This window comes from Manacus vitellinus, unplaced genomic scaffold (genome assembly GCF_001715985.3).
Source record: "Manacus vitellinus isolate BGI_N305 unplaced genomic scaffold, ASM171598v3 scaffold_46_pilon, whole genome shotgun sequence".
NCBI lineage: Eukaryota > Metazoa > Chordata > Aves > Passeriformes > Pipridae > Manacus > Manacus vitellinus.
In genome coordinates, this window is record NW_021940578.1 from 3,236,337 (window position 1) to 3,261,271 (window position 24,935).

Here is a 24,935-nt window from a genome sequence, read left to right on the forward strand (position 1 = left end):
TCCAGAAATTAATTGACTGCTTTCCTGCACTGACACATCACCCAACCCTTCATATACTGTGAGAACAAAGTGCCATCTGGTGGCACCTGGTGACATCCGGACAGCGCTGGCCTTGTGCATGGCAGCAGAGACAGAGGTGTGACATGAAAAACTCCCACTTTTTAAGTTAAAATTCTATAAAATAAAGCTCCATATTAAAACTCTCCACTTATTCTTCAGAGTGCTGGTCCATCAGTCACTCACCTGGCGATTTGAGGCCGTATTTGTGTGCGATGACAGAATGCAGATGGGCTGAGAAAAGAAACCTTCCATTTAGTCAAACTCCCCGTGGAGCCTGCAGGCTCTAACAGCTCTGCCACACCCACAGATCTACAACCAACCTACAACGTGCACATCCTGCTTTCTATAAAGAGGGAATGTGGTTCCACAGGCACACCCCACACAGTTGACAGGTGAAGCTACAGAGAGTCAGTGTCAGTAAAAATCACTCTTCCTCTCATGCTCAAAGCCCATCCCCATTCCCAGAACCAACAAATACTCACACAACACTTCAGGTATCATTTAATCTGTGCTGAGAGAAGAAACTGCTGGTTACCCTTTCCCTGCCCTCCATAAACTCACAGCTGCTTCAATATTTCGTATTCCTCTTGCCTAAAACCCTTATCTGGCCTGCCTTCACCAGGCTGTAGTGAACATCCTCTTCCCCAGGGACCTCCATAAAATTCTGGGATATTTGAGTTCCCCTTTGGCTTATACTGGGAGCTCAAACAGCATCCCAGGTATTGGAGCTTTAAAAAAACTCACGCTTTCCTTTGAGGACGAGGATCCGCTTCTTGCAAACCTTCCATTTCCAAAAAAACAGCATGGCCCCGAGGAGCACTATCACACAGAGAACCACTGCCCAAAGCACTACACCTGCAGCACAGAAAGGGAGCACAGGAGAGGTTAAGGAAGGGCAGAGGAGGAGCTCTGAGTAGATCCATGTATGTGGACACAGACCCATGGACATCGTTTCACAAGTCGTAAGGGATTTGCAGGAAGCTCCCACATAAAAAGTGTGTTTACCAAAGATATCTCCCAATAAAACATGAGTTTTAATAAAACAGAGTAACTGCTTTGTTACCTCCCATTGTCATCTCCCCCTTGGCTGAGGTGGGAAAAGTCAGATCTTTCTCCTCAGGAGCTGAACTGGGGTTTTCAGTTGTCGTGGCACTTAGAAGGTCACCACCAGCAATGGTCACCAGGCTCTCCTCAGGGCTCCTTGGGTCAGAGTGATTTGTTTCATTGCTGAATCTCGTGGACAAAGGGCTTTGGGTGAGATAGGTGGGCAATTGGTCCAGGCAAACCTGATCATGTGTGGCATTTCCTTGGCTTAGTGCCACTTTGTTTAACTTGGCACAGCTGGGAAGGAAAGAGAACTGGTGTCAGTGCTACAGAAACTGCCATGGTACAAGAGAGGAGCATTTTCCATGTGACAAACATCCCTTTGGTAATTTTTGTACTACCTTCAATTATTGCTTTCAGTGTCAAAGCCATTAACCTTCTTCTCACCCCCGTGGCATTAATTCTTGACCTGGATGCAAACCTGACACTCACACAGGGGTAGAATTCCACTGTAAACTAAAAACAAGGCAAGAGGGATTCCTTCCTTCCCTCCCTTTACTCCAGGGGCTGTGCAACAGCTACAGAGAGAGGCTTTCTAACCTCTGCTCCTGGCCCCAAAGCTATTCCAGTGCCTCTAAGATAAGTTTGTATACTTTGCACCAGAACTGGCGTGTCCCATTTCATCCTTTATTAATTTCAGTTAATCAATCAGTCACGTTAAAGAACCAGGGACTTACTCTGTGTGGGGCTTGCAGCTGTCAGTGCTGGAGCTTTGGTCAGAGAAGGTCCCAGCAGGGCACTCTTCACAAGTGACATCCCGTGTTGAGGTGCCTGAATAAAAACAATGACTGGGGACTGACCAACCAAAAGGCACCAGGTCAAGGCCCACGGCCAAGAGCAGGAAAGGTGAAGTGGAATTCCTACCTCTGACCCGGACCCCGAAGCCAGGCTGGCAGGTGGTGTGGGGCTGGCACCTGGCACAGGTGTATGGGCCGGAGGTTTGGCAGAACAGGCCCGGCCTGCACTCGCAGACACTGCTGGAGTTGAAGGAACAGGGCTCCTTCTCCACAAGGTCGAGTTCTGGGGGCAAGAAATAGAGGCAGTGACAAAGGATCACCCTGCAAGGGAGATGTAAAAGGGGGCCAAAGCTGAATGACACCAGTTCAAAGGCTGAGGAGGCAGAACAAGGTGCTGGCACTCCTCGTGATCCCGGAATGGTTTGGGTTGAAGGGACCTTAAAGCTCACCTCGTTCCAGCCCCCTGCCATCCCATCCACCTTCCACTCCACCAGGCTGCTCCAAGCCCCATCCAACCTGGCCTTGGACACTTCCAGGGATCCAGGGGCAGCCACAGCTTCTCTGGGCAACTGTGCCAGGGCCTCCCCACCCTCACAGGGAAGAATTCCTTCCCATTATCTAATCTAAGCCTACTCTCTGTCAGTTTAAAGCCACATGATGGCAACTTAAGTCATGAATAATTGGAAAAGCCTTTAGACAGTGGCTTGTGATATAAGACAGAGAGTAGAATCCAGATTGGATAGCACTGGAGAAGAGTTTTTAGGTAGTCCCCAGGTCACACAGGAAGCCACACTGACAATGTGCCAAGGTATCATTCTGCTCTCTAAATCAGTAACCAAGGATGGATAATTCTGCTGCTGGAAATTCTAAATGAATAAAATACGAACAAAGTGCAAATAAAATACATAGAGGGAATATAATTGTGAGGTATGTGTTGGGGAAAGCAAACCTCTTTTGCATAAGACACAGGCATCACATCGTAGCTTCGAGACTCGTGTGTTCACAAATTGCCCAGGCCCACACCTCATGCAGTCTGCAGTTGGGTTCTCAGGACAAGCTTTCTTTTTAACAGAGCCTGGAGGGAAAAAAAAAAAATAAATCAACAAATCAAAATATGCAGGACACCTGTTCAGAATAATGGGAGACAACCACCCTGAAGTGTCTTGTGTGCTCCTTTACCTGTTAGCCACCCTACCACAGTCATTTGGTTTCTCTAGCATGTTTTTGCCCTTCCCATTTGAGCATGAAGGGCTCACAACTGTCCTGGGGTGGGACATTATCCCAGTTGGAATGGGCTGCTGCAGAATGGGCACGTGGCAACTCATTTGCTGACAGAAAAGACCACCAAGTCTGCAGTGAGGGCAATTGTCCTGCCATTCCTGAGTTCCCAGGAGATTGGTTTTCATGGTTTCCTCTTTCCTTCAATTAAAAGGACTTTTAGAAAAGCTGCTCTTCCTTTGCAGTGAGCAGCTGAGTTTGTAGCAGACATGAACAGGTTATTGCTTGGAGGAGTAGTGGAGGATTAAAATGAAAAAGGATTCTTATAACTTTTATTGTGGACAGGATGTGAGGAGATGTCCAGGACTGACATGAGGATGTAGCCAAGGAATGAGTGACAAGAATCAGCAGAGGTGAAATGATGGATACTGGTGGCTTATTGATGTAAATCAGATCTCTGCTTCTCACTGTGACATCTGTCATGACAGGACCTTTGGCAAAGAATGGTTTTGGAGGAGAAAAGAGCTTTCCTTGGGACTGTCTCTGAGTCACAAGCTCCCTCTTTTCTTATTTTCTCCATCCCTTGCTCTTGTTTACCTGTACAACTTCTGAAGGAAGGTGTGGCCAGCAGTACAGGATGTCCCAGTGGGAATCCTGATGGAACTGCACAAAAATGCTGGCAATCAAACACTAACCCCCTCTGTATTATCAGAGCTCAAATAAATGTCAGAAATTTCCTTTAAGAAAAACAAAAGAAAAAGAACAGATTTCTGAGAGAAGATACTGATGGTGGTGAAGCACCACAAAATGCCCCACCCACCGAGGGGTTTTTTGGCCAATAGAGGCAGTTTCAGACATTTCCAGAGCTCTTGTCTCACCAAGGTGTTTCCTGCTCTGACCTCATGTGCCTTTGAGTCACAACCAGCTTCTAGCAAAGCTCTCAGTGTCCCCAGACAGGGGACACTCACGTGAGACACTTTCTAAACTGTTGTGACTGTGAGAATAATAATCAGATTTTCCATGTCTTCATTTTGTACTTTTTGTCTGTGAGCAGAAACTCACTGAGTCTAATTTCACTGTGCTATTTCACACCCTAAGGGAAGCTGAAATGAATTCTGCCTGTTTCTGGCTGCTTCAGTGTCCAGTGAAGTGATAAAAAGCACATTAAAAGTCTGCCAAGTTCTCTAGTTTGCAATTTGGTCACTGTTTGCATGCACAGGAGCAGGGCAGTGGAGAACAGATTCACATCTAGATTCAATTAGACAGTGATTCATGAAATTGCTCTTTTTTTTCAGGGACAAAACGCAATTCTGCAGATACACAGAGTTCCTACTGTCTCTCCCAGAAAGACTCCATGTAAATTTGATTATTTTATAAACATACTGACCTGAGGGACACTGGTAACAGCAGCTTTGTGAAGTTTCATCATAGAACCAATTCCCACGTGTGTCACAGGAATGAGATGGGGTTAATGATGTCTAGAAAGTGAGACAGGCAAAAGACACAATCAGAAAACAACTAATTCTGTACTAGGGCAGATCCCAATACCTGTCCCAAGAGATGACAGCTGCAGATGGTAAGGAAAAGCCCTCAGCTTTTTGAAACTTCAAGTATCCCCAAAGCAACTAAATTAATGTCTGCATCTCCTTTATAAATCTTGCAGCAGTTAGCAAAAAAAAAAAAAAAAAGGATAAAAATCATTGTCCTGAAATGGTCCCATGTTCATTTGAGATAAGGAATTTTTTAGGGAAAAGAAAAACAATCCCTAACCTCTGCAACAGATTTCCAGCTCTGTGTGCAGTGGAGTAAAAGGTGGTGCCATATTCAGCATCATCTGAACCCAGGCAGATGGGCTGCAATGCACAGAGGTAACTCTTGGCAGCAAAGAGGTTTTTCTCTTATTCATGCAGTCATAATGCTTGAATTTATCAACCTAAGGATGTGTTTATTATAAACCAATTAACTGTTTTATTTATCATTTAGGGGCAAATCCTGCACTGAGAACACAAGAGGGCTTTGCCTTGGAAAGAATGCTGCAAATGTTCTCACACTGAAGCTCTTATTCAGATAACTCATCCCACTTCTGTTGTGAGTGAAGGTTTTCAGAAATAACCTTTCGTTACTACATAACCGATACTGGTTTAGTTAAAAAAAACCCACCACACAATAGTTCTAATATTGGCTTAGAAAACGAGACTGGGCTACGAATTGGAACAAGAAACATTATAACAAGACTTTGTTTTTGTATGGCTGGGCCACCACATGCTCTGGGAAATTACGGTGCCACAAGTGTTCTGATGAGAAAATCTGATTTTTGAATTTGGCATCTCCCTTAATAATCCCCTAAAACTGTTATTATCTGAATTTCATTTTCACTTTTTGCTAGAAGGCATAAACAGCGATTTTTCTGTGAAGAATCAATCAGCAGATTCCCCTGAGATTTTCCAGCACGATACTGGTAGAGCAGTTAAATATTTCAGAAACTCTCCATCTCACTTTCTGCTGATGAATTCCCCACTAGGCTTTGAAATAAAACCTGCTGCCTTTGTACACTGTGCAGAATCTCACTACCTAACTCACTTCACAGCCTAGTCTGTTTAACACACAGAAATTATTTAACTTCCATCAGAAAACAGAACTTTCAGTCAAGGAGGAAATGAATAGGAGGGTAAGAAATAGAATCACATTGAAACCATTAAATTTCATTGATCTCCACCAGTAACAGAAGTGAGAATGTGACACATCTCTGCATCACCCCTGGGCCAGAACCTCCCTACAAGTATTTTTCCTGTCTGACTGCAGAGGAAGAGCAGAAGGCTCTGCCTGCTCAGCCTGACTCAGATCTCACTTCCACACGTGCCCCCCGTGTTTTCCTGTTCTGAAGAGGAAGCCCCAGACTGCAGGAAAGGGAAGTGGGATCTCCTCCCTTCTGTGTGCAGCTCCAGCCTGGCCAGGCAGCCACTGAGCCCGGAGTGAGCGACACCAAACCACCAGCCACCACACCAGGGGTCATTCCTGAGCCACCACAGTGATATGAAGTGAATTCACTGGGTTTAGAAAGAAAATTTAAGAAGCTACAGCATCCTGGCTGTAGCTAATCAGTCTGGATTGGATTCTCTGTAAGACCTGTGGGAAGTCACCACAAACACATGATTTTCTCCTCCTGGGCAACCAACTCTGGCTGCAAATGCAGCTGAATTTTAAACCAGGGTGGGAACAAAATTCTTGAATTATTTATGCAGCACACAAGCTTACAGTATATCTGTGTGTTTCTGGGTTTAAATAAAGGAAGAGTGCCTGTGTAAAAGTATGAGGGAAGGGCAGCTTTTTAAAAAGTTACCTTGTTCCAAAATATGGAAATCAGGAGTTCAGGGTTAGATTCTGCTCCTGGATACAGCAGTGCACGTTATGATTATGAATTTGACCTGATGCCAGTGCAGTGATAAATTACTGCAAGAACTAGATATGGATACCACACAATTTATGAAAATATACCTAAGAAAGAGAGTACTGAACCTTCTTTCCCCCCTCTCCACAGGAGGGCAGCTCTGCCCTACAGCTACATTATACACATCATCCACACCTCCCCAGCAAATGCTGCTCTCAAGCATCCAGCACAGCCTTGTACTGTTCACTGAGCTGTGAAAAGAATTCACTTTAACAAATCATGGCAGGATTTCTGTGGCTGACAAACCACCCTCTGAAGGCACCACCACTTCTAATCCAAGTCACCTGCAAAATGGCTTTAAGGTTGCCCCCTGTTCAGTAGGGGTGTTTCGTGAGCAATTAGCACGGACCCTTTCAGTGGTAAATCACACACATATCAATGCTCAGCCTCAGTCACCATGTCCCCATTCTTGTCAGCTTTTCCCCTCTAAATCCTGAAGCTGTTTGACTCCTGCCCTGGGTGGGACAGGTCTCTGTCAGCTGTGATGAGAAACCTCAGAGCCTTTATTTCTGCGTCTGTGTCCCGTCTCAGAGTGGGTTTGATCTGGCTTGGACAGGAGGACACAATGCAGAGGTGATGCTGCTTTGTGCCAGCTGCAGGGGAACAGAAAAATGTGTGAGCTGAGAGGAAGGGGAGCTGCAGCAGCAAACAATCTCCAGTGCAGCAGAGAGCTTCTCACCACAAAATTAATCTGTCCACACCTTTTGAACAGATTTGAACAAGTCATGAGTCTCTGTCAGATCAGTAATTTACATCTGGTTTTGCTCTAGTACAAGGAATTCTTCAATTGGATTCAGTGTGCTGTTCAACTGGAGGGAGACAGAGACTGAATTTCACTAATTTTTCCTGCATGCTCTTCAAATAAAGGTTTGGGACTTAGCAGGAGCTGGAATACATGTGGTGAAAGGAAAGACCACAATTGCTATCCTGCTTGGACTGCTCTGTGTCAGCATCCCCAGGGATCCCCTGGTTTAGTGCTTTCAGTGACCTAACAGGCCAACTATTTTTTTTCTTTTCTAAATGTGTTGCAGATCAAGGCCCAATTAAATAGAGCAGACATATTAGATACAAAGCATTTGGGTTTTTCAGTGCTTTCTTGTGAGACTTTGTTTTAGAAGGTAGGCTTTTTGTAGCTCTTCTCACTTTCCTTGGTTCTACAAACGTGTTTGCTATTCCAAATTAAATAATGGCAGTTGTAAAGATGGTGCTGAATTCAGTGGGCTACTCTGCAGTTCAGTCAGGGCAAGGTTTGACTCATTTACTTATGGCCTTTTGAGCTCATAGAGAAAAAGTGATGGTGAGGCAGAGCACGAAATTTGCTACAAATGAGCTGTAAGTCAGGAAGAAAGCACATTACAGTAAAAAAAAGATCTCTACCAGTAGTGGCTATTCTAGAACTGACTAATACTGCAGCAAAACAGTTAACTGCCTGTCAAGCTTCTAGCCAAATTCTGACAGCACTGAAGAAGCTGGTAATCTAAGGCTTCAAGTTGTCAAGCTCCATCTGTTTGATAATAAAGACATTATCAACAAATGAGAGTTCACTGAATAGAAAAAGAAACAAAACCCAAACTGTGGACTTAAGTAAGGTGGAACATGGTTTAAAAATATGACCAGTAAGCTGTTACTAGCTCACATTAAATAGTATCACCTGTACTCCAGTATCAGTAAAAGCAGGTATTTCTGTGATTGAGGCAATGCAGAAGGACAGTAAAAGCCAGTTGCTTGTCTCAGCTGATGATTTTGCAGTGAGTCTGCATGTTGACAATGACTATCAAAAAAACCCAGATTTTCTCACAGCTCCTTTCATTTTGTGAAAAAAACCACCAGAAGTGACATCAACTAGCAAAAATATCATCCTTTTTCTTTTTTTTTCTGTTGCCTTTCTCCTAAAGCAGTTTGCATTCAGGAGGCCAGACAAGTTTATCTGAATGCCCTCCCAAGTACTCCCCAGGTGAGCAAGGACTACAGACTCCAATCCCTCTGTACTTCAGGAAGGAGACAGTGGCAGGACAGATAAGGAGGGGAAAGTAGAGCAAACTTGCCACGTGGGAGGGGAATTTACAACTACAGATGCAAGAGCAAACTCCTACTCTTACCAAAAGAGCCAAGAGGACCTTTTTCAAATGCCTATGAAGAGGATGCAGGACTTGGTTATTTTCAAAGATCTAATTGGAGTCAATGTCTTGTAAAATACCTCCTGGCAGCCCAAGTGATGTTCTATTATTCAGACAGACGGGTCTGTTAGGTTAATATATGCTCATATTTCCCCATTTCAGGATCCAGCACAGAGGGCAATTACTCACCTACTTAACTGTACCTGTGCAGAGAGTCTCTGTGACTGACCTTTGTTTTTTTTAACGTGCATGCCTCGGTGTTGGCCAGGGAAATTACCTGGATTTATGCCAGGTGCTGAGGGCTCGTTGCCAGGGGACCCACGGGAGGAGGGGGGTGAGTGGCAGCATCGGGGTGGCAGCAAAGCCACAGGAGCTGATACGATCTGAGCAGGGAGCTGGTGTGCACCTACAGCATCACTGAGTGCAGCTGCAGGGCCGTGTCTATTTTAAGTGATTTTGATTCAGAAAGAATAGTGGATTCATGAGGAAGTCAGAGTCGGGGGGGGGGGGTTGTAAAGAGGAAGGTCTGTTATGGTTTTGCCTCTACACCTTTCAATTTGCCTTTCCTGACTCGCCTCAGCAGAGTGAGCAGCAGCCTCTGAACGAAGCTCTGCAAGGAATGTGCCTTTCACAGAGCACACAGGCAGAAATAAAAGCCCCCCTACCCCAAGCAAACCTTCCCTCCCTCCCTCCCTCGCCTCCCTCCCTTCCGCAGCTGCGATGTGCCTGGAGCTGCAGGAACTCCAGCAATGCAACACGGGATGCACGATCCCAGCTCGCAAGCCTCTGCTCCTGCCTGCAGAGTTCCCAGGGAGGGCAAACTCTTCTGGCTGCCCTGCTTTATGCCTTTATCTCCTGGCAGCTCTGCTTTATGCCTTTATCCCCCCACGTTGCACAACCCCTGTGTCTGTGGACACCCACTCTCCCACCCCCAGCCCTGCAGCCCCGGCTGCCTCCAGCCCTCCCCAGGCTCCTTCGTCCTGAGGGGCTGCAGGATCCTGGTGCCTCCCTGCCTTACCTGCAGGGATGTCTGGATGTCCTGGAGAAGCAGCAGGAGCTGCAGGGCCAGTGCCAGGCTGCAGGCAGCCATCTGAGGTGGTGTTAGATATCCCTGGCTCCCAGCATTGCAGGTGGCACAGCCAGGTTGCTCCTTCTGGAAGCCGAGATCCTTCCAGGCTCCAGCCCAGCCTTGCTCCGCGTCTGTTCATTCAGCCCAGGGCCATTCCAGCTGTTCAAGACAAGCAAGGGACAGGCTTTGAGACTCAAGCGAGGTGAGAAAACAATTTAGGAAGGAGGGAGAGGGGGGGCTGCCCCCAGAAGAAACCTAAAAAAAGAACAAAACCAAACCGCCTCAGCGCCGGGTCCCGGCGCTGTCGGGTGTCTGTGGGCCGGGTGTGAGCACCCAGGTTGCACCCTGAGGCTCGGGGCTGGCTGTGCCGGCGCCTCCTGACTCATCTGGGCTGCCCTCAGAGAGCACTTCACCAACCCAAAGCCTGGGCCAGGCACGAGGCCAAGCCCTGCCCCATCCAGCCGCCAGTTTTTCGAGAGCCGCGACCAAGCCCCGGGAGAGTTCCCAGTAAGAGACACTCATTGTTTCAGTGCAGTCGTTCTGCTCCTGTTTGCATAAGTGGGTGAAGACTCACAACCAGCCAGGGTGACTCCACCAAGGTTTAGGTTTTACGTATTGCCACATGTTGCCACTTAAACACCAACATGTCACGGACCATCCTCTTGAGAATCCTTCCCTTTCCTCCAATCCCACTGGAAATAAATTCCTCCTGCTGACAATCATGCCCGGGTTTGCTACTCACCATTTTGCTCATTTTCATTTGTCACTCTGGATGGTTTGTGCTCTGGTGCCTGGAAAGATTTCAGTTGATTGAATGTGTCATGAAGCCTTCTTATCTGCCCTAGGAGTTTTGTCAGAAGTGAAGGTTAGCCACTTCAAAAAGAGCAGAGTGCCTTGAAAACCTCTCTGAGGTACACAGGAAAATCATGACAATTTGAATTCTCACACCTCTGGGTTCGGTTTTAATTTTTTTGTTGTTGCTTCTCACCCTTATCAGCAAAAAGAAAACCGAAAGAAATGAGGGAAGATTGAAAGTTGGACAAATGATTATTTTACTAAAGACCCAGAGCTACCCCACTGCCTCCCAGATGAGCACCAAAGGTGAGCATTCCACAGGGACCCTGTGTAAATATCTTCTGTAACTCACAGCTGTAACTCTTGTCTTTTTGACTAACTACCTGGATTTCTTTCTCCAGAATGCCACTGTATAAACCCCAGGCATTTTCAGCACATTGCATGGAGTGTGTTTGACATGTAACTCCACTCTCCTCCCTTCCCTGTAATGCTCAGTTTCTAAGTTCTCTTAGCTATAAAAGCTGTTGGGGTAGATATGCCTTGAAGGCCTAGAGACAACTAAGTATTTGAATGTCAGAGTATCACGTTCTTGTTTTCCCCAATTAAATAAATGGGCTAGAAAACACCTTAATCTTCTGTAATAATATGCCATTAAGCAATTCTCCCAATCTATAAATGCAGTTTCAAATGACATAATGATCAGGGCAATTGGTGAGCTCTGCTTGTCTTTTTTTCTCTCCTCTCTGAGTATTTTTTCTCTGCTCAGCCCCTATCTAAGCTCTTCTAGCAAAAGGACAGGCACCAACACAAGAGACAGCCTGGAAGGTTTAAGTTCCACTGCTGAGGTCAGAGTATCTAATACAAAAAGTAAGTATGTGAGTACAAAAAACACTGTGTGTGAAAGACTTTCCCAGAACTGGCAGCAGGGAGAGTTTTCTGGCCCGTTTTCCAGATAAAGTAAGACTGAAACAAGCCCACTGAGCATTTGGTATATGTACATATATGTATATCAGCTCCTTTTTAACGAATGGTGTCAATAATTTTTGAACCCACTGGATAACTTCAATCAAATTTGGCTGAGGAGGGGGTGCCATTAAAATTTACAAGGTTTCACAGAAGGAGATGACTTGGATGAAGGGACAAGGTGCTCATGACAAGCTCCCTGAGGGAGAGGCTGCAGGAGGAGATCAGTCCTCCTCAGAAGAAAGAATCCACTCACATGTCCAAAGTGAAACCAGGCTTCCAGCTGCCATTTTTCCTTGAACTTCTTATTCTCAAGCTCATTCTTGATTGAACCAGATACTTAAAAGGATGGGAAGTGGAAAGGGCTTATTGTTGCTGCTGTTTTTTCAGAAAGGCTGGTACCTCACACAGTGCTGTCTCAGGTCTGTAATAAAAGAACAGCAATGAAGAGGTTGTTTCACGGGAACATCCCAGCCTGCACTTCCAGCTGAATGCATTCATGTCAGACTTTGCGTGTTTTGATTTGAAATACAACAAAAGGGGCTTTCCAAAGGAAGCTCTGTTAGTAACTGGAAGAAGCACCTCCAGTTTACAACAAGCCCACGCTGCTGCTCTCCACACGTCGGCTGCGTTTCCTAGAAAATAGTCCTCTGTGTTAATGTGAGAACAACAAAAGTGCAGAACAAACAGAAGCAAACAAACAACCCCTATTTCTCTGGTCTTCCATCAGGGGACAACATCTATCAGAGAAAAGGGGAAGCCCCTAATGAGCATGATATTGTTATTTATAATGTTAATTTGATTGCACGCACCTGTTAATATCTGAATCCCTTTTTGCTTTGGGTGTTAAAAGGTGGCAATGCCCCAAGATAAGGTTCCTTGGCAGTTTGTATTTTAACTTATTTGGTTCATGCCAAGCTTAGGTGTTTTCTGCATAGGGTATCTGGTCAGTGTGAGCTGCTTGGAGCTGAGAGGGATCAGAGAAGGTCCTGTAAGTCAGCAGTTGTTCAAATGTCACTTGATTCCTGGAGCAAGAGGATGCAGAGACCCAACCAAACCACGAGGAAAAGTCTCCACCACGTGCCCAAAGCATCCCTTCAGCACTGCCTGTCCACTGAACAGGGAGAGCCCAGCAAAGGGAGCAGCCATGGAATGCTCCAGAAGCAGCACTGGAACACATGTGCTCAAGCAAAAGTACTCATGCCATTTTCTAATTTTGAAGTGGCTGATTTTGGTCTCATGTTGTACTTTTAGCATGGTTTCTCCTGGGTTTAAATATGTGTGTTCAGTTAATATGGGTCCAGCTGTATCAGAGGAAAAACACACAGAGAGAAGTGTCATCTCTGAACCCTTGTCCAACAGATAAAAGAGGCCATGGAGTTTGAAAGGACACATATTAAAACACCTTGTCTAAAATCTGTATTTCAGTGTCTGTCAGTGTTGCTATTTGGAGCATTGCAGTATGCTGAGAAAAAAATCACCAAATTCTTGCTCCTTAGCCAGGGGGAACAAGCCCAGACCCTGAAACTCCAGGGGCTTCAGGAGCACCAGGAGCACCAAAGGCAGTGCTTGTTGGGAAAAAAGCCGTGCACTTCGGGGGTATAAATTAAACAAGAGAAGAGAAATGAAGGCATTTCCTGCAATAAAAACCACAGAGAATCTCACGGTTAAAAGAAGGAAAATAATAATAAAAAAAAAACGAAGAAAGGAAGAAACCCAAGAATCTCGTTGTGCATTAAGGGGGAGCTCTGTCCCTGGGCATCCTGCAAAGTGACACTGTGGTGACACAGGAGCCCAGTGATTTTGGGCATTGCAAGGGCATTGCAAGGGAAGCCAAGGGACTGAACTTCTCTGGAAATCTCTCCATGGCCCAGAAAGGACAGGCAGGAGGGAGGGCAGCACTGGTGCAACGTGATCTCACTGAGACACTTCATGAGGTGAGGGAGCCATCAGGGTTTGAACTGCCTGCAGTGACACAGCACTGAAATGACACTCGTTAAAAGGAATAAAATCTCAGTTATGCCAAGTGTGCCACAGACTGGCCAAATTGTGTCCCTCTACTCTGTCACTCTGGTACTGATACTTATTTGCTGGCACACACAGTTCTCTTCTTCTTAGTGTTAAGTCTTTGTCAATCCATTTAATTTTGGCACTTCAGCCACTCTGCACTGTGTTAAATACATTCCAGATGCTCTTGAGAACATGACCTGCAGAGCTGTATTGATTCAGCAATTTACATTGGCATGTTTGTCCCCTGTCCTCAACAAGGAAGGTGGTGTGAAGTTCTTGTTGTCCACTTGTTGAAATGTAGCAATGGCTTAAAACAAGAGTTACCATCAGGAAAAAAAAAAGGTTATCATGTTAATGATACAGATAACATGGCTTGATTTTCAATTAGATTTCTTCTGCAGATGTCATGTATATAAATTTTATGTGGATAACAAAGTTCTTATAACTGTTTTTGTTATCTCAACTAATACTACTGCCTTACATAAAGTGATAAAATAACTAATGTAACAAAATAAATGTGTATAAAATGACTTTTTCTGGCCTGTAGTAGCTTCAAAACTAAAGTACATTTTGAGTCAGACTGAAAAATGAGAAGAGCTGACAGAGAACTCAGTTCTCTCAAGAAAGGCTTGGCTTCCATGAAGGAAACCAAAACCATATCACAGAATTACTATGCCCACAGGCTGGGAGGGAGAGAGAAATGACCTTAGATGGGAGATCACATCATGTCTGTACTTTCAGTAATTCTGACAGCAGCTCCTGGAGGGGTGGGATAGTTCCACATGGTCATTCTCCACAGGCAAAGCTCTTGATCGAGGGAATTGGGAAAGCACCAACAGTTTCAGTTCTCTACATTTAAATCCAAATTTGAAAATAAAAAACGTTTGGGGAAGACTGGCAAGGGGGTTAAAACACAGGAGTGGGACTCATGAGTCCCCAGTACTGTCACAGATGTTTTGGGTAACTCAAATCCTTTCTTGATACTCTGGTTTTCCTCATCTAAAAGCTGAGTTTAAAGCTTACAGAAGCAAGATGAGATTTCCTTTGCTGACACAAACAAAAGAAAGCTGGGAAATATCAAATAATATCATATAATTTTTGTGAAAGAAACAAATGGGAAGATTTTCAGGATGCGTTTTTTTCAAAGTGTGAAACTTTTTTTTTTTTTAATGACTACAGCTGAGCATCTCAACCCTGACAATTTAGGGTGTTATTTTCCTCTTCCCAGCAGCAGGTTTGCTCTGCAGAACCAATGGAATACACCAGCTGAAGGAGAAAACCAAGTCCTTATGTTTGGTCTGCTACTACCCAGGAAACTGGTGAAATGGAGACTTTTAACTCCAAAGAGAAGGGGCAGAACTTCTGTTGTGCTTTCAGACTCGACACACACTGAAAATAAATTCTTCTGGGCTCTGAAAACAAAAGTTCCAAAGAGATGAAAGGCCCCAAAATCAAAGTCTGCAAATGATTCAGAAAGTGAGTTCGTGCCACACGCGGATGTTTCACCTGAGGGTTCTGGAGACAGTCCCTGCCTGCTGAGAACGAAACAGAAGCCAGAAATCAGCACTACACTCATTCAACACTCCTGATATTAATTCTTACAATGGACTGACAGCAAGAAACACCTGATCCTGAGATATCACCAAAATTATCTTAAAATAGTCAGAGAGAGCAAACACAAACACCACTGACAGTCTGACATTGGTTCTGAGAAGCAGATGGGAGCTGGGTTTTAACTACACATCTCTGTTCAAACCAATCACTAATGCATCATTTACTGTGTCTCATTTGCCTAATTAAGCAAAGCTGGATTTCCCACCCCATGAATCAGTGTTATAGGCATGCAGTACAGTCAGAAAGGGGAACTAAACCACTAGTTTACCATCAAAGCATCAGGCAGAAGAGAGCTGACACAAACGAGCACACACACACACTGAGTCAGCCTTCACCAGGACACACAGCTGCCCAGGTTAAAGCAGCACCTTCCCAAGTGCCAGGAATGGGAAAAAACATAAACCCAGGCCAAGCCTACCTCCAGGAGCAAGGGACAAGCTGTCCCAGAGCCCTGTGCCTGCACAACAAAGGCCAGTATCTGTATTAGTTTGTGCCTCAGGACAGCCCTGGATATACTGGGACGTTACTGGGAACTTTTCCTTTACACATTTTGAGCCCCACATCAGCAAAGGTCTCACCCATCTCAATTCTGCTTCGTCTCCTTTCCAGACACCCCCAATCTCAAAACGTTCCCATTTTTCTGACCCACAATCCAAACAACCCCAACACACCACCCCCAGCCTCTGTTCTCCCTGGAAGTGCTGATCCCAGTCCATCACTGTCCAACTGCTGAAGCTGCTTTAACACTGGAGGAAATGCAGTTTTCCAAGCAGTTAATAGATGAGTTCCTTCACAGTGCACCCCCAGGTGACATGTCAGTCACCCTCCTGCAGGGAAGGGTGCATTACCTGGGATTGTGTCACACACTACAGGGCAAAGCCACTGTGCAAAACCTTGTTATTACACTATAAACCATTCCTGCCTCCACAAACTGCTCCTCACAGCACGGGGCTGAAAGGCAGCTTGTGCAGGCCTGGGAGTCATCACTGCTCCAGAGGCTGTGCAATGGAGGGATGTGGGGGGGACAGGAATTAAGAAAAAGAAAAGGTTCCACAAACAGGAGCATTTTCAGTCTGTTCCAGCTTGCAAAAAAGGGCAGGATCACAGAGGCCAGAACCAAGCCCCTGAGACAAACCTGAGTGAGGAGGGGCAGCATCACTGACTCCTTTCACCTGTTGCTAGGGGAGAAAGAGCCACAATCTCACTTCCAATGCTTTCACAAGTGTAAGAGACTGATGTATTCCCAGCTATCAAGAGACTATTTTGAATTCACCTGGTTCCAACCTGCATCCACCAGACAGATTCACATCATTTACTGAATCTACAGCAGCTCCTTTTCTGTGATAAGTGGAGCAGACCTGCTTTAATTTATTTCAGGATAAATTAATAAAAGGTTAATTAAGGTTAATGTTTAGTGTTTTGGGTTAGGCAATGTAGTAAAAATGTTGAATTTTCCCTATTCAGTTTAAAATTTGGCAGCTAGTGTTTTATAGTCACTTGATTAATTTCTTTTAAAATTAGTATTTCCAATAATGGAAATCACATTGCCAATTCCATTCACTTCACCCTACAGATGCACAACTCAAAGCTAAACTAGTCAGTTTAGCCTTTCATTTTCCATTCCAAGTCTTACATTAAAATTTCATCATCTTGCAATATTCCTGCCTGCTTAAAAAAGTCTATTCATACATTTGATTCAATAAATAATGTATTTGATATAAAAATAACAGTGAATGCCAAGAAGCTGCATAAACCATTTCTCTCTGCAAAACCATTCTCTCAAGTCAGTCCCAGAAATACATTTGAGGGAGGAATTTCTGTTTCAGAAAATTCAAGGCAAAATAAAACATCAGGTTTATTGGTTTTAGGCAAGGAAAGTAAGATCAGTCCACGAAGTTCAAACTAATTGTACTATGTAATGTATTTTGTTTTGGTACAATTTAAAAACTCCAAAATGTTTTTTTGGTTTATCTCCCAACGAACTTGGAAAAGCAGAGGCAAGCACAATTTGCAAACATTTTAAGGCTTTAACATTATCTAGCTTGTTAATGAATAAAATCTCATTTTAACATGTTTTTTCACACTCACAGTTACTCTGTAGCTACACACATTGCACTGAAAATAAATAGGATTTTTTTAATTTTAACTGAATTATTCAGGAACTCAAGTTTAGGGCACTAGAAACTTAAGTGTCATGTTTCAAATGTTTGGAAATCACCATATTTGTGTCACTCCACTGAACCAGGCCCTTCATAGGCCAGTTCCTCCCCTGGCACTCAAGAGTTGAGTTACACTGGTGGTGACTCAGTTGAGGTGGCAGGACTGCCATGGCTGTCCCTACTCATCCTGGGCACATCCCTTTAGCCAGCCCCAGGTGGGACAGCTCTCAGGAGCAGCTGCAAGAGGCAAAAAAGAGAAGTGAACCCCCCCACTGGACTGTACAAACTCGCACACACACGCGCCGGTCACCGCGCGACCGCGGAAACCCATCGGGCAAAATCTGTGCCAAGATTAACTTTTTATCCAAATGGCCTCGTCTGTGAGTTGTTCCCACGTGCTGTGCCCACCTCTTCCCCTGGGCATCAAGTCTGTGGTTCACAGAGTTGAGGTTAAACCAGCCTGGTCCGACCCGGGAGCTGCTCTCCGGCGTCCCCGCCTGCTCTGCCTCCTCCCAGGGGAGGCACTGCTGGACCTGGGACGTGCCAAGGGGGGCAGGGGCTCCTCAGCTCCTCTGGGCACTCTGGGCAGCGAGTCCTGGGAGCCAAATGAAGAGGGTATTAATCAAAGAGTGCCACAGTGACTTCTCTTTGATGAACTCTGGTGAGCTGAACAGGCTTTTTGCCCCTTGTTTTTTTGTCCCTTTTTTGTCCCTGTGCACACTGGTTGAGAAGAAGGAAAATGTTTCCCAGTGGTGATACATTTTCGTTTGCTCAGCCCTTGATAATCATCAAACCCTTTAGAGGTGGGACAGCAATTTCCATCTGTGCAACTCCCAGCATCTCCAGGGACTCTGGAGGCTGTGCTTACCAGGTGAGGATGGGGAGAAGGCCTCTCTTCCAGGGAAGCTCTCAGATCCAAACTGCTGAGCCTGGGGTTGCTTGGGGGGATGATGTTTTCCCAGCCAGCCAGGCAGTGCTGTGAAAAGAGATGGAAATGCTCTACCCTTTTGTATCTATTGTGGCCTAAACATAGTTCTAAATAATAATTTCTGCACAGGGAAGTTTTAGCAATTGTTAAAATAATTAATTAATTTTTGAGGAGTCTTATATGACTAACAGAAAAATGATGAAATCTCTAATGAAGCAAAACTGCCCCTCTCCTCTTCCACCTTTCACTGGCTGGTTACTTCTAAGCTGATCTCCTGCTCTGTGAACTCAAGCACCCGACCTCTCTGAACCTGTCTCAACTGACTCATCCAGTTCCCTAAACCTCAAAACTAAGTTTCCTCCCACCTCTTCCCTGGAAATCTTTAGGCCAGGGTCAGATCAGCAATACTGCCTAGCACTGGTTACTGGCTGGAATACAGGACCAGCTCTACAGTAACAGTTTGAAATGCACCCCTTGCCACTACTGATTACACTGTGTATGCTTCATGGATGCTCTCCTTCCAGACTCCCTGACACCTGTGGAAGGAAACACAGGCACTCTTAGGTGTGGATCACCACGTTGAGCCAGTCAAATCTGCCCCAGAAGGACACAGCTCCACGTGGTACTTTCCTTCATGCAGTGTAAAGCACTGGAAATATGTCACCCACTCTGTGCCACTTCCACAAAGGCACCAACTCAGAACACACCAATGGGTTTGCTGCCTCAGTGACACAGGTCAGAAATTTTAGTGGAAACCCTGCCAGGGCAATGAGTCACAGATTTTCTTTCCCTCTTAAAGCAGTGCCCAGCCTGGGCTGTGCCACCAGCAAGACCAGCAACTCACCGAGGGTAAGGCCAGATCGTCTGCTGGCTCAAAGCTCCTCCTGCGATGGGCTTTGTACTTGTGGGCAGGCAAAAGGGTATTCCTGGGAATGCTGACCCTGCAACCACACAAGGGAAGTAAGTGCCTGCACCTCTGACAAGGCAGAGGAAATCTGCCTTCCCCACTCAGAATCCAAGGGTCTAATCCCAAAGTGAACCAAGCAAAACGGTTTTGGATCAGGGCAGTAGACACTTCACGTTCAGATTCTGAACCAAATTTGGTTTAAACAGGCATTTCTCATTGACTTCAAAACTGTTTGTGCTCATGGAAAAGATCAGTGAGGAATTTTTAAGCAACATGTATCTCTGCCTTGAGAACAGCAACCTTCTACAGAGCTGTTGTGATGCTGTTTTCTCCTTCACCTGATCAGCTTTTTCTTCCCTATTGTTTCCTTGAGTTCTGCATGTTACAAGGCAGTAACTCCCATTTACCTGACATGGGCTGGCTCTTCCAGTGTCCCTGGGGGCTGGTGGGCACGTGGGATCTTACACACAGGGCAGGCAGATTCTGGATCCACAGGGACAGGGAACAGGCGCTGGTTTAACCGGTAACAGTAAAAACCTGCACAGAACAACAAACCACCAAACTTCACATTCCTTGTTTGTCAGAAGGTTCCTCAAACCAGCCAACAAAGCTGTGTTCTACCACAGTGCCACACCTGCATTCTATAAGAGGAGCTGCCTTTCCTCAAATATCTTTTACATTTCCTGTTCCCAAGTAAGTTCCTAAAAAGCAAAACCAAAACTTCAACCTCAACCTAAAACCAGAACATTAGCCAACTATGAGAAACCCTGACAGTGATTGAGAGAAGACTCAAGTGCCTTTGGAGTAGGAAGTTGCATCTGGTTGAAGAGCTGTAGCTGAAAATAGCATTCTTCCTTGTCTTGCATGATGTGCTGCTGTCTCAGGATGACAAAGACTGCACAGTTGTTTTTTCACAGAAATTGGGAGTAGGAAGAAATGTGATCTTACACTTATGGGAACTGGTTATCAAATCTGGTTCTTGTTCAGGAACTGTGCAATCCAGAGCCTTGGGCCTAAAGAAACACACAGAGAGATCAGATGGGGACAGAGGGGAGGGTCCTCTGAGCAGCCCAGCCTTTTCCAAGCACACATTTATGCCTGGGAGGTAAATAAAGGCCCTCAAAGCCACCCTTACAGTGTCCCACTCCAATCAGACCACGGCTCTCATTACTGCATTGCTGCTCCAGCCCTTCCCCATCCCCACTTACTCCAGGTCCTGCTCATCAATACAAGCTTCTCTGTTGGCCTGTCGGAACTGCTGCAGCTCAGCAAAGTATTGCTCAGATTTTTCTGTTACTGAAGACTTTGTTTCAAGGAGCCCTGAGAAGGCCAAGGAGAGAGGAAAGTTCACGGGTTTATCAAATTTTGGAAAGCACCAAAGCCAGCCTCACAAAAAACAGTCAGAACAAAATAATGGTAATGAGAAGACCAGGCCATGATGTCAAACCACAGATTAACTGTGTGGTCTGGCTTCCTTATTTCATTCCAGTTATTTGGTATCCTCCCTGACCCCACAAGGCTTTGTCATTTGCTGCCTGGATTCCCATAGCACTGCCACTTCACCATTCCAGGGAAGCACAGGTCATGTTTGGACAGGAAACAGCCTCTGACAGAGCTGCAGCCCCTCTGCTGAGACTTTCTGCACGGACTCGAGGACAGCAGTCCCACCACTCCTCAACTTAAAGGGGTCATAAACTGTGTTTTAACTCTTCATACCACCCCATCCTGCTGAGAGCTTTGCTTCAGGGTTAGGATTCACCTGCAATCCAGTCATAGCCCAGGAAAGGACGGGCAGACCAGCTGCCCACTGGTGTGGCATCTTCTTCAGGCTCAGGCTGAAAAGTCACATGATGAGCTTTCTTCTGGGAAGAAAACAATTCATAAAGACTTCTTAGTCATTCAGTAGGATATTCAGAGGTACAGCTGAGGAAACAACTGGCAACTGCTCAAATGGGACAGCTGTGACTTAGTTTGAGGCTGGATTCTATCTGTGCCTCCACCAGTGATTAGCCCTTTGCCTTCTCAATAAATACAACAGAAAGAGGGGACTTGCCAAGGTATAAGGCAGGATTTTTCAGAGCTTTAAACAAAATACTGAGGCCCCTCAATGCACATCCCCAAAAATTAGGCAACCTGTGCTGCCCTGGAGGATGATCAGGGGCAGATCCTGCCCTTCACATCCAGGGGAACAAACTCTGGAGCAGCAGCAGTGCCCCTGGCTGTTCTCCCTCAGCACATGGATCACACATGCAAACACAGGCAGTCTCACAGTCAAGTGTGACAGTTTTCTGGCCTTCAGTTCACTGGCTGAGGAAAGCAGGGCCTGAACAAACTGCCAACAGCCCCTGGCTGCTACACCCAGGAACAGTTCCAGCCCCAGCTTCCCATTTACACAGTGGGAACGGGACAAGTCATGTTCTCCTGGCCCTTCTTCCCCATCCTTCTGTTGACTCAGGAAAATAAGCAAAGCACTGGTTTGACATTTACCTTCAACTCTTTGGACTGGGATGTCACCAGGACTGATTTAGGCATCGTGGGCTCTCTGCTGACCACGTGCTGCTCACTGGGCTCTTCATTTTGCACTCTGCTCAGTGATGGGTCTGGATGATTCTTCTCATGGAAACCATGGAGCAGAGCAGACTGTTTTCTGTTCTCTCCAAGTCCCAGGAGGAAGGATTCCTTCTCTGGACTTCCTCGAGCATGGCCATCCCCATCCACTCTGGAGGCTTCTCTGCCACATGGAATGATTGCAGACACTGGAGTAACACTCTTCTCTTTCCCAGGATAGCTGGAATCCAAACCTGCTGCTTCCTGTGCCTTTGCTTGTTGCTGCTGTACCTCTCTGTCCCTGCTGCTGTGTTTCAGAGGTGAACTGAGGGCTGCTCTGGCTGTCCGTGCTCTGGGTTCCACAGACACCACCACTCCAGGGTCAGCATCCACCTGATTCTCCTTCTGTAAGGACAGAGACCCTCACAACACGTGGCATCAGTCACATTACAAATACCTTTCATTAGGACATTTCACTCACTAAGTGAAAAATTAACCTCTCGTTCTAGTCTGCTCACCCCTTTAAATTCCTGAGGGATAAAAAGAAAAATCCTGCTGTTGATTTGTGAGACCTTTTTATTTGGAGAAGAAAGAGATCCACTTCCAGCTAAATGCAGCTTTTCCCACTTTGAGGAACCACGAAACTTTCAGCCCTTGTGCTTAGAAGAAACAAAAGGATTTCATTCCACAATGTTCATTCCTATTTTTAGATGAAGAAACCTGCATGTCTTAGGCAGGAACTGAATTATTTGCAAGGAGAACAGACTGAGACCACAGGATAAACAATAACCAGAGGGCAGCTACTTTTCTAGCAGACTCCCTATTCCACATTCCAGTTTCTACCAGCTCCTCCATGTCCATATGACTCCTTTCCCACACCACAGGCAGAGCTGCTGTCCCACAAGGGCCATTTGCTTCCCAGAATTTCTAGCACAGACACCACACATACCCCTCTCCTGGGCCAGGGGACAGATCCCTCAGCAGCTCTGTGGCGAAGAACAGATGCTGGAAGGAGTGGCTTGCTGGGAACTCTTTTCCTGATCTCCTCCTGCTTTGTTGTGAGCCTTTGTAGAAGGTCCTGGTTGGCCTGACGCAGCCTCTTCAGAAGCTCTAAGTCCATCCTAGACAACCCTTTTCCTGTAAAGCCAGAGGAAGGGGGAACCACACAAATGGAAGAATTAAGTGAAGAAGCAGACACAGGAGAAACCACCTTCAGGGGATTTTTCCTAAAACCCACTTACAGCTGTTGAAATGTTGGAGTGTTGATCCCTTCTCCTGAGAAATCAGCCAAACTCCTTATGCTAAGAACCAGCACCACCTCAAGCTTCTCTCCCCTCGGATGGACCATCAAGTATTTTGCACTCAGAGACTGGGAGCTGACTGAACAGAGACAAGAAACTCTGACAGAGGAAACAGCACACATGAAAAAGTCACATCAAAAAGCTAAACAAGACACATTTGGTTCAGAGGCTGTTAATTAGGATATTCTTATGCAATTCTGCTTTAATGTTCTTTTGAACATTGAAATTTGTATTTTGATAAACCCAGGATGTTCATAAGTTCATAACCAACATGAATGCATTTGCTACATCCAAAAGAAATACTGAGTCAAAACTGTCCTCCATATCCCCCAGGCAGGAAGGCTCCAAAAGGCTCAATTATGACTCAGGACAAGGTCTTGGGCAATTCCAATCCCATAAATTAATTACCTTAAGTCCCACAAGGGAGTGAAAAGGAGTTAATAGATAAACAAATAAAGTCTAGTTTGAGTCTAGAAAGCTGTCACACTGTTGAACATCTTCACAACATCACAAGCTCCTCTAAATTTGCAAAAAGCGGATTTTTAAATAAAGCAGAAGCAAACCCTAAACCCAAACTCCCACGTTGCTTTTGATCAGATTGATAAATTATGTTCTCAATAAAACTATATGGTTTTCTAGGACATTTCATTCGGAAAGACCCCTAAACTCTTCTCCAAAGCTCATCTGATTTGTTTTTGAGTTTGCTCCCTTGGCAACTGGACACGGAGAATCAAATGTGGTGCAAGGGCACCAGGAGGAGTGGAGAGCAGTGCTAACAAACTACAACATATCTTGCTACAGGAAATAAGTGAGAGGTGCGGTATGGGACAGAAAATAGAAATATCGCTGTTGAGGCACTAAATTTGAGAAAACTTGACAAGAACCAGTGGTTCTCGCAGCCTCCACAGGACAAAGCTGACAGCTCTGATGAGCACCCTCTCACCACCGCTCACCAGAGAGCAAACACTCCGAAAACAACATCGGCCAAGGGACTTTCTGGAAGGGTTTTACCAGATGAGGTCCGCTCTTGGCACAGTCTACAAGAAGCTCAAGTTTATGAAAACCTGCCCTAGCCTGAATCCTCCGTGAGGAGGAGCTTCGCTCCCCGCAGTTAAAGATCAGCGGCGTTGTCTCGGGAGCCGCGGACGAGCTTCCTGCGCGGGAGTTGTGTGGCCCGGGGCTGTTCCGGGGCAGGGGCGCTGGTTCGGCTCCCCCGCGCCCACGGGGAAGGGGAGGGAGCCCCGGGCATTGCAAAATTCCCCTCCCTCCTCCAGAGGCCGGGCTGGCAGCGGCGAACCCTCCCTCCTCCCGCCGCCCGTCCCGCCGGCCTTCCCCGTCCCACCTGGGCCGTCCCGCCGCTCCGGGCCCCCGGGGGGGCTCCGGGGGCTGCCCGCCCGTGCCGGTCCCGCCGCAGCCGCCGGGGATCCCCGTGGCCGCCCCGGGCCTCCCGGCAATGCGCGGGGCCGGCACCGCCCGCCCGGGCCCGCGGGGGAGGCTGCCCCTCGTAAAGGCGGGGAACCGACCGAGGGCACCGACCGATACGTTCGCTGGCCGTTCCTTCCTCCGGTATCCTCAAGAAATCGTTGGTTCGATACCGACAGTTTTAATGCGACTAAAACTTTCAGTATCGGCGGTGCGAGGATAACACGCAGCTGCCGCCGAGGGCTCAGGGGAGACCTCATTGCTCTCTACAATTCCCTGACGGGAAGGAGGCTCTTCTCCCAGGGCTCTTCTCCCAGACAACCAGCAGCAGGACAAGAGGGCACAGTCTTAAGCTGCGCCAGGGGAGGTTTAGGTTGGACATCAGGAAGAAATTCTTTCCAGAGAGAGATGAGACACTGGAATGGGCTGCCCAGGGAGGTGGTGGAGTCACCGTCCCTGGAGGTGGTTAAGGAGAGACTGGATGTGGCACTGAGTGCCATGGGCTAGTAGGCAAAGTGGTGTTGGGTCAGAGGTTG

At 46.2% G+C, this 24,935-nt stretch overlaps 2 protein-coding genes across 4 annotated transcripts in view; both read right to left on the reverse strand.

Moving 5' to 3' along the window:
- Window positions 1-9,774, reverse strand: part of TNFRSF8 (TNF receptor superfamily member 8) — a 15,469-nt gene extending 5,695 nt beyond the window's left edge. The window contains exons 1-8 of the mRNA XM_029962390.1: window positions 9,703-9,774; window positions 4,507-4,597; window positions 2,851-2,976; window positions 2,029-2,184; window positions 1,842-1,935; window positions 1,124-1,401; window positions 805-915; window positions 244-291 (exon numbers count right to left, since the gene is read on the reverse strand). Of these exons, the coding sequence (XP_029818250.1) occupies window positions 244-291; window positions 805-915; window positions 1,124-1,401; window positions 1,842-1,935; window positions 2,029-2,184; window positions 2,851-2,976; window positions 4,507-4,597; window positions 9,703-9,774 (976 nt within the window). The remainder of the gene's footprint in view (window positions 1-243; window positions 292-804; window positions 916-1,123; window positions 1,402-1,841; window positions 1,936-2,028; window positions 2,185-2,850; window positions 2,977-4,506; window positions 4,598-9,702) is intronic.
- A 7,191-nt stretch (window positions 9,775-16,965) lies between these two features.
- On the reverse strand, window positions 16,966-24,349 carry MIIP (migration and invasion inhibitory protein). 3 transcript variants are annotated; one of them, XM_018079399.2, is made up of 11 exons: window positions 24,320-24,349; window positions 22,918-23,056; window positions 22,626-22,813; window positions 21,617-22,081; window positions 20,889-20,991; window positions 20,338-20,449; window positions 20,078-20,142; window positions 19,537-19,666; window positions 19,067-19,163; window positions 18,163-18,270; window positions 16,966-17,889 (listed from the first exon to the last, which is right to left on the reverse strand). In XM_018079399.2, exons 3-11 carry the CDS (start codon window positions 22,794-22,796, stop codon window positions 17,731-17,733), a joined length of 1,410 nt encoding a protein of 469 aa, XP_017934888.2. In that variant the 5' UTR covers window positions 22,797-22,813; window positions 22,918-23,056; window positions 24,320-24,349; the 3' UTR covers window positions 16,966-17,730. The 3 variants fall into 3 exon arrangements, with proteins under 3 accessions (XP_017934888.2, XP_029818301.1, XP_017934889.2); XM_029962441.1 differs by lacking the exon at window positions 24,320-24,349 and having other exon boundaries at window positions 16,966-17,531; window positions 17,765-17,889; window positions 22,918-23,134; XM_018079400.2 differs by lacking the exon at window positions 24,320-24,349 and having other exon boundaries at window positions 20,889-20,988; window positions 22,918-23,136.
- Window positions 24,350-24,935: the final 586 nt, after the last annotated feature.

Bases quoted from the DNA above. Each gene is read 5' to 3' on its own strand.
- MIIP (XM_018079399.2), bottom strand. From the start codon at position 22,796: ATGGACTTAGAGCTTCTGAAGAGGCTGCGTCAGGCCAACCAGGACCTT. The intron at 18,271-19,066 runs GTGAGTTGCTGG...CTCTTTTCACAG, and splicing joins ACGATCTGGCCTTACCCTCG to CACTGCCTGGCTGGCTGGGA. The intron at 17,890-18,162 runs GTAAGCACAGCC...TTTGGCTCCCAG, and splicing joins CTTCTCCCCATCCTCACCTG to GACTCGCTGCCCAGAGTGCC.